General features: G+C 38.7%; 1 protein-coding gene across 1 annotated transcript; it reads right to left on the bottom strand.

Annotated features, from left to right (window-relative positions):
* Positions 1–8,353: 8,353 nt before the first annotated feature.
* LOC107788351 (protein S40-4-like) lies at positions 8,354–9,427 on the bottom strand. The gene has a single exon (XM_016610029.2). The coding sequence runs from the start codon at positions 9,187–9,189 to the stop codon at positions 8,701–8,703; it is 489 nt and encodes a 162-aa protein (XP_016465515.1). The 5' UTR covers positions 9,190–9,427; the 3' UTR covers positions 8,354–8,700.
* Between the last annotated feature and the right edge of the window lie 3,270 nt (positions 9,428–12,697).

Below are 12,697 nucleotides of genomic sequence, written 5' to 3'. Positions count from 1 at the left end.
GCGCGCGATCAACAATCAGAAACTCCTGCTGCCGTCTTAGCTCAATCAGAAGTCTCTGTCATTGTTGATGATCAACACCTTGTCGCGGTAGAGAACCAGATCTCTGGGGCCGCTGTTGTGACTTCGGACGTGCCCTCATCTTCTATAGCGGGTCGTGCTTCATCTTCAGCAGCAGAAAAGGGAAAAAGCATGGTGATTGATGACTATGAGTCTGAGTCAGACCTGGACCCCGACGATGTTAGGATATTTGAGGAGGGTCTCACTCATTCGGTGGTTAATGCGGGGGGCTCGGCCTGTATCCTTAAGATCTCTTCTGATGTTAATATCTTGGCGGAGGGGGAAGATTTGGTACCACAATTCAGCCTGTTGTGCTCCAAAGCTGAGAACGACTCCCTTCGGGATATTCCCGATGCTCAATTTAGGGACGAGATGGCCGTCATGGGCTTAAGGGTACGTTACATTTTGTTTTCGTTTTATGCTTTTACCCTTTCCAAAAGTACTAGTTTAACCCCGTCTTTACATTTTCCAAACATACATGGTGGAAGTGGAAAGCATTCGCAGGGCCAACATCCGCGTAGGGGTTTTATTAAAGATGCTGGAGAAATACCGTCGCTACGACGACAGGTGTCGTGAGATGCACGAGTGGCTGAGGACGGATCCCCGTAATCGGGCTCTTGGTAAGGAGTTGAAGAAAAGGGACCAGGAATTGATGTGGACCATCCGCAGCAAGAGCGAACTCGAGGAGCAACTTCGCATTAAGGATGCGGAGCTCGAGTTAGGTAAGGGGATCACAGCGGAGTGTGAGCATTTGTAGGGTAGGTTTAGGTCGATGCAGTCGGAGATGGACCAGAACTTGGTCAAGGTTGAGGCGATGAGCGTGGAGTGGATGAGAAAATTGACTGCGATGGAGAGCAAAGTCACTGGATTGGAGAACATTGAGAGTTGGCGAGGGCGACGGCCCTAGAGAACACTATCCGCGCACTTCAATCCGAACAGGAGTCGGAGAGAGCGACAACTACTCTTATGGAGGCGAGGTTCGAGGAGTGCATAGGCATGAATGATCAAGAGGCATTGGTTCGGAGAGATCGGGTCGTGGCCCTAGAGGCAGAAAATGAGCGATTACAGGCTCAGGTTGAGTCATCTTCCGCCGTTGTTCCCTGCCAATTGCATGAGCTCTGGGTTTATGCTAAAGCACAGCGGCACATATATAAGAGTTTGTGGGAGGTGGGCACCGTGACTGAGGCTGCTTATGAAGAAGTGTGGGCGAAAGATCGGGAGGCTCGCGTTAACTATGGATATGACGCAGCGACGCCCGAAGCTAATGGGGATGCGGATGATGGCAATGGAGAACCTCTTGGAGACGGTGATGATAGTGGTAACGGTGACGGCGGTGATGACGCCGAATGAAGAATGTTGCCCTTTGTTTTTATTTTCATTTTGTTTGTTGACAATCGTTTGTTCGCTTTTTTTTCTCTGGTTGGCCTGGGCCATATGTAAGCGGCGATAGCCCGCACTGTGACTTTGCATAAATAAAAGTTCTTTTCTTCGCTATTTGCCTTATACTTCACTTTTTATAAATAAAAGCTAATGGAGATAGATGCTCGTCTGATGAGTCCCAGTTTTTCTTTGCTTCCGGTGATTGTCGACCTTTAGGGGTGTCGTTTCGAACTTATCGAAATGTCGGCCCGTCTTTGTTCGATCGAGGTCGAACTCTTCTTCTCTTTTGGCGAAGGCTCTTAGCCTTAAAGGGTATTATTTTGACCTTATCGAAATAACAACCCGTTGTCGTTCGAGCGAGGTCGAACTCTTCTTCTTTTGGCGAAGGCTCAGCTTTAAAGGGTGTTATTTCGAACTTATCAAAATATCAACCCATCATCGTTCGAGCAAGGTCGAACTCTTATTCTCTTTTGGCAGAGGCTCTTAGCCTTAAAGGGTGTTATTTTGAACTTATCGAAATAACAGCTCGTCGTCGTTCGAGCGAGGTTGAACTCTTCTTCTCTTTTGGTGAAGGCTCTTAGCCTTAAAGGGTGTTATTTCGAACTTATCGAAATAACAGCCCGTCGTCGTTCGAGCGAGGTCGAACTCTTCTTTTCATTTGGCGGAGGCTCTTAGCCTTAAAGGGTGTTATTTCGAACTTATCGAAATAACAACTCATCATCGTTCGAGCGAGGTCGAACTCTTCTTCTTTTTTGGCGAAGGCTCTTAGCCTTAAAGGGTGTTGTTTCGAACTTATCGAAATAACGGTCCGTCGTCATTCGAGCGAGGTCGAACTCTTCTTCTCTTTTGGCGAAGGCTCTTAGCCTTAAAGGGTGTTGTTTCGAACTTATCGAAAAAATAACTCAACGTCGTTCGAGCAAGGTCGAACTCTTCTTCTTTTGGCGAAGGCTCTTAGCCTTAAAGGGTGTTATTTCGAACTTATCGAAATAATAGCGCATCGTCGTTCGAGCGAGGTCAGACACTTCATCTCTTTTGGCGAAGGCTCTTTGCCTTAAAGGGTGTTATTTCGAACTTATTGAAATAACAGCCCGTCGTCGTTCGAGCGAGGTCAAAATCTTCTTCTCTTTTGGCGGAGGCTCTTAGCCTTAAAGGGTGTTATTTTGAACTTATTGAAATAACAGCCCGTCGTCGTTCGAGCGAGGTCGAACTCTTCTTTTCATTTGGCGGAGGCTCTTAGCCTTAAAGGGTGTTATTTCGAACTTATCGAAATAACATCCCTTCATCATTCGAGCGAGGTCAAACTCTTCTTTTTACGGGCGAGGTCGAACTCTTCTTTTCATTTGGCGGAGGGTCTTAGCCTTAAAGGGTGTTATTTCGAACTTATCGAAATAACATCCCTTCATCGTTCGAGCGAGGTCAAACTCTTCTTTTTACGGGCGAGGTCAAACTCTTCTTTTCATTTGGCGGAGGCTCTTAGCCTTAAAGGGTGTTATTTTGAACTTATCGAAATAACATCCCTTCATCGTTCGAGCGAGGTCAAACTCTTCTTTTCATTTGGCGAAGGCTCTTAGCCTCAAAGGGTGTTATTTCGAACTTATCAAAATAACGGCCCGTCGTCGTTCGAGCGAGGTCGAACTCTTCTTTTCATTTGGCGGAGGCTCTTAGCCTTAAAAGGTGTTATTTCGAACTTATCGAAATAACAGCCCGTAGTCGTTCGAGCGAGGTCGAACTCTTCTTCTCTTTTGGCGAAGGCTCTTAGCCTTAAAGTGTGTTATTTCGAACTTATCGAAATAACGGCCCGTCGTCATTCGAGCGAGGTCGAACTCTTCTTATATTTTGGCGAAGGCTCTTAGCCTTAAAGGGTGTTATTTCAAACTTATCGAAATAACAACCCGTCGTTGTTCGAGCGAGGTCGAACTCCTCTTCTTTTGGCGAAGGATTTTAGCATTAAAGGGTGTTATTTCGAACTTATCGAAATAACAGCTCGTCGTCGTTCGAGTGAGGTCGAACTCTTCTTCTCTTTTGGCGAAGGCTCTTAGCCTTAAAAGGTGTTATTTCGAACTTATCGAAATAACTGCCCGTTGTCGTTCGAGCGAGGTCGAACTCTTCTTCTCTTTTGGCGGAGGCTCTTTGCCTTAAAGGGTGTTATTTCGAACTTATCAAAATAACAACCCGTCGTCGTTCGAGCGAGGTCGAACTCTTCTTCTTTTGGCGAAGGCTCTTAGCCTTAAAAGGTGTTATTTTGAACTTATCGAAATAACAGCCCGTCATCGTTCGAGCGAGGTCGAACTCTTTTTCTCTTTTGGCGAAGGCTCTTAGCCTTAAAGGGTGTTATTTCGAACTTATCAAAATAATAGCCTATCGTCGTTCGAGCGAGGTCGAACTCTTCTTCTCTTTTGGCGGAGGCTCTTAGCCTCAAAGAGTGTTATTTCGAACTTATCTAAATAACAACCCGTCGTCGTTCGAGCGAGGTCAAACTCTTCTTCTTTTGGCGAAGGCTCTTAGTCTTAAAGAGTGTTATTTCGAACTTATCTAAATAACAGCCTGTCATCGTTCGAGCGAGGTCAAACTCTTCTTTTCTTTTGGCGGAGGATCTTAGCCTTAAAGGGTATTATTTCGAACTTATCGAAATAACAACCCGTCGTCGTTCGAGCGAGGTTGAACTCTTCTTCTCTTTTGGCGAAGGCTCTTATCCTTAAAGGATGTTATGTCAAACTTATTAAATAACATCTCGTCGTCGTTCGAGCGAGGTCGAACTCTTCTTCTCTTTTGGCGGAGGCTCTTAGCCTTAAAGGGTATTATTTTGAACTTATCGAAATAACAGCCCGTCGTCGTTCGAGTGAGGTCGAACTCTTCTTTTTATTTAGCGGAGGCTCTTAGCCTTAAAGGATGTTATTTCGAACTTATCAAAATAATAGCTCGTCGTCGTTCGAGCGAGGTCGAACTCTTATTCTCTTTTGGCGAAGGCTCTTAGCCTTAAAGGTTTTTATTTTGAACTTATCGAAATAACGGCCTGTCGTCAGTCCCGGTTTCTATAGAGTTGGTCATCTTTCGTGAGAGTCCCAGTCCGTTTGGCATTGCTTGCACCAGATGGTACAACGCTGGTGAATGCGAGGTGTTGATGTTTCGTTTAGGTTCGTGTTGTGTACGCCTCATGGTTTTCTTGTCTGACTCTTGCCGTCCAGCTCGGAGATGTTGCCGGTAGGAGGTATTTCAGCTGTGTTAAAGCAATTGTTGTCCTTTAGTCGAGATGTTCCAGTGTACGCTTGTCCACGCAGGTCTTATGTGCTTGCCCGGACAAAGAGTGGGAGGTGAGGATGAGATTTCCTTCACTCCCGCCTGGTGATCCGGTAGGGGAATGCAGGTTGGTAACATCGTTTTCTTTGTTTAGTATATCGATGGTTGATGGGGCGAAGATTTTCGAGCCCGGTGATCTTGCTTGGCTCTTCTTCCTCTTCTGCGATGCTTTTGAGTCTCGTGTGTGTTGGGTTTTTCCTCCGCGCTCCTTTTGGTGAATGATTATATTTCTTGGTTTCGATCTGGGAGAAACTAGGAAATTTTCACTAAGAAATCTCCACAGACGGCGCCAAATTGTTTGACTCAAAAGATATTAAAACTTTTTTGAACAAATCAATCAAAGATGAATGGGTAAATCTTAGTCAAACATAATGAATTCCGGATCGAAAAGTTAACAATGATGATTACATATGAGACAAAAAAGTCATGATTGATCTTATTTTGATTCAGCATCGTCTTTCTCATCAATTGATAAGAAAGTAAATTTACATATATTCCTCGAGGTTATTTCCTCGTTTTCTTGAAGATATAAGGAAGGAGCTTTTTGTCATCCTTTTCTTTGAGAGAATGGAGAAACACCCCTCCCCCGAATTGAGATCTTTCTTTGGCTATATATAGTCGAGGCCCTTTTACCCTTTGCTTGACTCGACATTTTCTTATCACTAATATGTCCTGGTCGCGATTTTAGGCATTACTCTTTTTGATTCGTTGAATGGCAGAGGAGAAATGAAGTGGGCTCTATTGACTTTCACTGCCCGATTACTGAGGCGAAGTATCGGAAAACCTGGTCGTGATGGTCAGATTTTGACCAATACAAGGGGAAGTAACAAACGTTAAATTCAAAATCCAGTAACTAACACCTAATTTCCCTATCATAAAATTTAGAATCCGTAATATTCAAATTTTTGCCGGAGGTAGCAAATACTAATGAATAGTTATAACAAAAAAACTTAATTAATGGTTTAAAATGCTTGGAGCATTGATTTGTTTTGTTACTTCTATTAAAGAAAATAATAGGTAATCCTATTAGCACGTCTAGGCATATTTATTCCTCATAAACTACTAAGTTGTTATCTTAATTAATGGAAAGGCGAAATGATTTCCTGGCCACTTAAATTTGTATCGGTTTGTAAAGCCGATATCTGAACTTATATTTTTTCCATTTGAACACTTCAACTTGACGGAATGATTACTAATAAACACTTTCTGTTGAACATGTTCGCCAATCGCTCTGACATGAATGTCATGTCACATGTTTGGTCTTTATTATATGACATGTGGATTTGTGGGTCCTATATTATTAGAAAAAAATTAATCTTTAAAATTTTTAATTTCTTTTTCGTTCTCTTTTTTCTCCACCATACACAACTTATCCAACAACTCTAAACCTCAGCCATTTTCAACCACCATCATCTTCTTCCTCCTATAAGAAAGCTTCATCCAAACTCCAAACCTCACCAATATACAACGGGGCAGGGATAGTTCCTCCCGAGAACTACTCGACTTTGATTCCAAACCCTGCCTTCCTTATATTGAGGGCTTCTTCGCTAAGCCCCACCTGCAAACCCTAGATTTCCCCAAAATAGCTCCAGTCCGATCTGGAAGAGCTCAATGACGGCCAAGAAGAATCAAATGATAATGATGCTAATGAATCGGATATCCGGTCTTACATTTCTTTTTCCAGTAAATCAACGCATAACAATTTGGACTATTTTTAGATTTGTGCTTGCCATCCTTGTGCATGAGCCATTTAGTGAATGGGGAAGAGAAAGAGAAAAAGAAACGGAGAAGGGGGGAAGTAGGATAGAAAATGAAAAATGTTTACAGGACGGGGAGTTGCTTAGGAAGATGAGAGAGGTGGGAGAGGAGGGGAAAAGAGAAGAGGAGAGAGAAAGATCTTTTTTTTCCTTTTTTATTTACATTTTATTCTATTTCTAATAATTTTTTAATAAAAATAAAATTATTCACGCGCTTTGACAGCGTGATTTGCACACAATTTAGCCATGTCAGCTGTGTCACTTCCACATAAGCTTGGTCAATAGTCAAATGTGTTTATTAGTATTCATTCCTTCAAGTTGAAGTGTTCAAATGGAAAAAATATAAATTCATGTATCGACTTTACAAATCGATACAAGTTTAAGTGGTCAGGAACCCGTTACGCCGAATGGAAAAGGAAAGAGGTCTTATCAAGGTATAAATAAAGTAATGGCCTTGATCTGAAATTGTTTAATTTAGGTCACACCTGTTGGGCATTGCACTCACAATATGGTCCCATTGGGCAAACACATAAATAATGCAAAGCAACCATAATGCAGTAAGCATTTGAAGTTTGATTTGACACTGATGTAGACACCTATGTCTAGAGTCATTAATTGATATAAATAATTTTCATCTGCTTACAAATTGTAACTGTTTTTAAGATTAAGAGTATTCCCTAATCCCTATAAGATTATTATGCTCTTGCACCAAATCCAGTTGGGTATTTTCATTACTAGTGAAGGCATATCCAGTCTGTTACTTACGATAATATAATAAATAATTTCACTCCAATTAAGAATTTGGATAACTTATTTAATTACAAGGGAAGTAGTTTGGATAAGATTAGTGGTGTACGTAACCTCAATTTTCCATGCCTTAAGGCTTAAATTAAGATTTGATACACTTAATTAGAACCTGATCCGCCAATATGGCTATAAGAAGAGTAGAAAGGAATCAATCCCAATAGAGATTAGTCATGAGTTTGTCTGAATTCAGTAGCTTCGACTCGTCGTTAGTTGCGAAGTCACAAGTATACAAGGAGTGTCGTCTGAAAATATTGTGTAACTATGCAATTTTTTATAAGTATATATACTACATATTGACATTCTTTGACTTTTTCATAAGTTTATTTCTTTAAACTCTCGAGTGAAAATTCTGATTCTGATTCGCCAGTGATCGTCGTACCCTATATATATAAATCCTAGAAATTAAACACGTAATGATAAAATTTAAACTCAAACCGATAAAGTTCAAATCATAAATTTATCTACAATTATATATTTGCCACGCTAAAATTTACTTTCAAGTACTCAATTTACTCCTAGGTCAAGATATACAACCCACACTACATAACGAAGTGTCGTGACAAATATATAACCAATATAAGTGAAGTTTTTCATTTTATAAATTATAAGTGAAATTGATATGAATATATAACTAATTCCAAATTCACAATAAGATATTCTTATTGCCTTGTAATTGGTATTACGCCTTTGTTCCACATACCCAATCAAAAATTACTCAAACTACTAATTTGACATTTTGGTCACTGAAATATTCTAAGAAATTGTTGTACAATTCCTGCATGTTCATCATCAGCCTCCATTAGTATATCATTCTAATAACCAAAATTTATTATTCCTAAAATGGAGTGTAAGGGGTGGATTTGTAATTTTGTTCTATAAACTAACTGGACCACATTTTTCCTTTTGCCAATGACCCCACCGATCATTGACCTAATTAGGCCATTACTCTTTTTCTCCCATTTCTAAAATCTAAACAAAAAACAACCATATTCCCACCAACGCCATTTAAATAGGAAAATACTTTACTTTTTGTTGCATTTACTTTTCAGCGGCTATTCAGTTCAACTTTTCACTTTCAAACTGATGGAAATACAGAGACAATACTATTACAACTGGCATATGTGGCATTTATTCAACGTCCCAAATTAAAGTAGTACTATAGGCATCAAAATAACTAAAAATAAGAATAAATTTTCTGTTTCTTTTTTTCGGCGTCAAAATTTCGAAAAACGTTAGAATTACAATAACTCGGTAACCGCTTCACCATCTCAAAAATAGGGAGAAATAAGTGGAAAATAAAATGAAAAAAAAAAAACAAAACGTCTCGAGGAAGTTTTGAAATTGAAAAAAAAATAGGTAGTAGTAGTAATTTCTCATCTGTTAGATCGATCATCGATCAAAATTAATCCTGAAATCCGGTTTTCTCAAAAATAGCATTTCTGACTCTACTAAGATCTCTGCCTTTGAGAGTCCTACCAACACCTTCGTGCACTGAGAAGGAGGCGATTCTCGTCCTCGCTAACTGCCTCGCCAAAAACTCGTGCGGCGGAATCCGATTCTCACCGTCCTCGCCGTCAAAATCATCGTCGCTGTCACTTCTCCGATTCTCTCTGTACTCATCCTTCAGTATTTTCGACCAATCCGGCACGTTTACCGGCAAGGAAGCCGCCGTCGTTACTCCAGCACAGGTTCGGTCACTTTTTGATACAGACTGCTTCCGAGAAATTCTCGAACTCGGCTTACGGAACTCCGGCGACGATGAACGACCCGACGAGTTCCACACGTCCGATTCATCAAGCTCAAACATCGTATCTGAAGTTACCGAAATGTCCCTGTCGTTTGACAGGAACCTGTAGTTCGCCCTTGCGAAATAGCTTTTTGATGCCGCCATTGATTGTATGCTCTCTCTGTGTTTTTGCTTCAGTTCTTATGAATGCATATGTATGTATTGCGTGAAAACTGTTTTTTTTTTTCACCTTTTCTTTTAGTCTATTTCTCTCTGAAAAAATAGAAATAGATTTGGGCTTACTGGTGAAAGGAGTTTGATGTGCTTTATATAAAGGGTTTAATGGATAAGGTTCTCTCCCTAAAGTCCAAATTGTCCTTCCTTCTTCCCTCTTCTCTCTCCTTTCTCAAATTTTCTCTGCAACTTCTTTTTGTGAAAATATATTTATGCCCCTATGGATATTTGGAACTTGGAAGTCATGGTCCACCTTAATTATTCTTTTATCGTAATTAAAATAATAAAAGGAAATTTTTTTTGGACTTTGGAAAATAAAGGTCATAATGTCAATATATTTGAACTTGACTTGTAATATAGTGTTGCTTGAATTACGACATCATAAATTAAAGTTTCGAGAACTTTCTCTTAATCCACCATTACTAATTGCAAATTGAAGTGTTGACGTACTCTCCTTTTTTTTCTGCGTGATTTTGTTTTTTCTAATATTTTTTCATCTAAAAATACTTGTGTATTACTGCAAGAACACATTGTTTTTTAACTTATTTCTATAAAAAAGAAAAATATTTTAAATAAAAGAGGACATGCTGTTTAGAATTTCAAATTTCACACCTAAATATTACGAGGACAATAACTTTTTCTACTTATCGCCTATTATTATAGGCGAATCAACTTTTAATTTTATGAATTCAAGATTTTTGATTCAACTATTGAATCCATCATTTTGTTTGAGTTACGAGTTCATAGCTCAATTTTTTTTAATAATCTTAATAAATTTTATACTAAATATTCAAGTCTAGAATAAAAGTTATGGGTTGAATTAAACCTATAGCGAAACTATTGGATTTGCCATGCCTACTACTCTCTCCAATTCAATTTATGCGATATATTTTTTGGTGTAAAATTTAAGTAGAAAGATATATTTTTAAAACTACTACTATCATTTAACAGAAAGATTTTAATTAAAAATAAAATAAATTAATAAAAAAAATAGTAGTCACATCAATTTGAATCAAAGGAGTTAAAAAAATCATTTTGACTTTCTATTAAGCCGATCCTTGATATCAAGAAATAGTGATAATTATTTCAATTACTTATAATTAAAAAAAATTCCATACACACTTGAGTAATGGCCTGTTTGATCAAGTTTTTTATGGGCCAAAAGTTTTTTTTTTCTTCAACAATTGAGGTAATTAATCAAACTTTTGAAAGGAAAAAAAATATTTTTAAAGAGAAGCAGAAACAATTTTGGAGAAGCAAAAAAAATAGCTTCTCTCTAAAAAGATACTTTTAAGAAAAATACACTTAAATTTTTTTTTTAAAAGCTTGGCCAAATATTAATTATTACATAAAAATACTTGTTAAATTCATTAGCCAAACTTAAATTATTTCTCACCAAAAATACTTTTGAGAAAAATATTTCTTAAAATAAATTGATTTTTAGGGCGTGGCCAAACAAGCTATAAATCGCTCAAAAAAAGGGATGGTGGTCGTACGCTGTTCTCCTCTTAACTAGAAGCCACGTTTCCAGCGGGAAACAGTAGGGCATGGGTAAGTTTCCTGGACAACGACAAAAATAAGGAAAAGGGCATTTCGGGAATACCGATTTGTCTCTTAGTAAGTAAAGAACACGCCAACTAAAGAGGGCTTTCAAAACTTTTGTCGCGACTTGTGGCCGGGGGGTCGATTCACCTGGTGCTGGTCCCTAGTTTAGCCATTCAAGATGATCGAACACGTGTCTCTGATCTTTTGGCAGATTGCCACGTGGCTTCACGAAACGTCAACAAACTATAGGGGCGTGGGGGCACGTGAAGTGGGACCTACTAAAACTTTGTTTGGATTGAGTGTTGAGAGTTTATGCCAGCTCATTCTTGGCTTGCTTCTGTCCTCTACATCGCGACAATCGAAAATTCTTGCGATATTTCATTTTTGTATTTTTTTCCATATCATCTGGATTTATCGTCTCTTTTTTGTAATAGAATTTAAATTTGACAAAAGAAATTGTGCGAAGAATAAACTGAAATTCGGGTATTTTTACATAGGCGTTTGGTTGAACGTTGAACTGAATGGCATCATGCTTTTGTTGTGATAATGATATATATATTTGAAAAAGCTAATCAATTTTTTTTAGAGGGAGAAAGAAGAAGGATATAAAAAGGTGAAGTATTTCTAAAGATGTTAGTATATTTTTAAAAAAATGCCAAGTTGTACTTTGCAACAAAAAAAAGGTCGATGTAAAATATCTGCCACATGCTTTTTGTTATGAAATTATTATATTATCTATGTTCATTTATTATTCCGTTATAGATAATTTTTCCTTAAGAAGATTATTCATTTTGTACTCTGTTGAAATTTATCTACAAGCAGTTGATGTAGGCAGGTTGCAAGCAACCCAATGAAATGATTTGCAACGGCTTCTTATTAAACACGCAGGTTGTGAGCAGCTCATGCAGACAACTTACAAGCAGATCAAGAAAAGTCTCGCATATGCTTCCTGAAAAGCCTTGCAGCTACTTTTGCTTTGCAATTGCTTTCTTTCTTCGATAAATAGAAGAGTTTTCAGTTCATTGTATATAAGTTTGAAATTGAATAATATATCAATCTGTCTCTATACTTGTCTTCAGTTTATTTACTTTACAATATTTATTTTATAACACGTTATCGGTACGAGACTTTGTCATCTCGAGCAAATTACTTTGAAAGTATCAGAGAATTTGGATAATTCTCAAATTATGTTTGGATCAAAGAACAATCATGAAGATATTTGTGTAATTGATAGTGGAACAACTCATGCCATATTCAAGATCAGAAATACTTTTCTTATTTGCATAGGGAAAAAACAAATGTTTCTACAATTTCTGGTAATATGAGTTTGATTGAAGGCTCCGGAAGAGTCACTATATTTTTGTCTAAGGAAACAAAACTTATTATAGACAATGCATTGTTCTGCTCCAAGTCCCGAAGAAACTTGTTGAGTTTTATAGATATCCGCCGAAATGGGTATTATGTTGAGACGATAGATGAAATGAATATGGAATATCTTTGTATTACAAAGAATATTTCGGGTACACCATGAAGACGAACAATCTCTCAGATATAGATCTTAGCTAACCCCTCGGATGAATAGGAGACTGCCACAGGAATGAAAAGCACTGACTTGGTCAGCCTATCAACAATGACCTGCGTCGAACTTCCTCTGAGTCTGCGGGAGTCCAACAACGAAATCCATAGTGATCCACTCCCACTTCCACTCGGGAAGCTCAATCCTCTGAAACAAACCACCAGGCCTCTAATGCTCATACTTAACCTGTTGACAATTCAAACACCGAGCCACATATGCAACAATATCCTTCTTCATTCTGCGCCACCAATAATGCTGCCGCAAATCCTGATACATCTTTGCGGCGCCCGGATGAATAGAGTACCGGGAGCTATGAGC

Source organism: Nicotiana tabacum, chromosome 18, assembly GCF_000715075.1.
Source record: "Nicotiana tabacum cultivar K326 chromosome 18, ASM71507v2, whole genome shotgun sequence".
Classification (NCBI taxonomy): Eukaryota; Viridiplantae; Streptophyta; class Magnoliopsida; order Solanales; family Solanaceae; genus Nicotiana; species Nicotiana tabacum.
Note: the sequence above shows the minus strand (reverse complement) of the source record. Positions and strands in the feature narration are given on the sequence as shown.

Bases quoted from the DNA above. Each gene is read 5' to 3' on its own strand.
- LOC107788351 (XM_016610029.2), bottom strand. From the start codon at position 9,189: ATGGCGGCATCAAAAAGCTATTTCGCAAGGGCGAACTACAGGTTCCTG.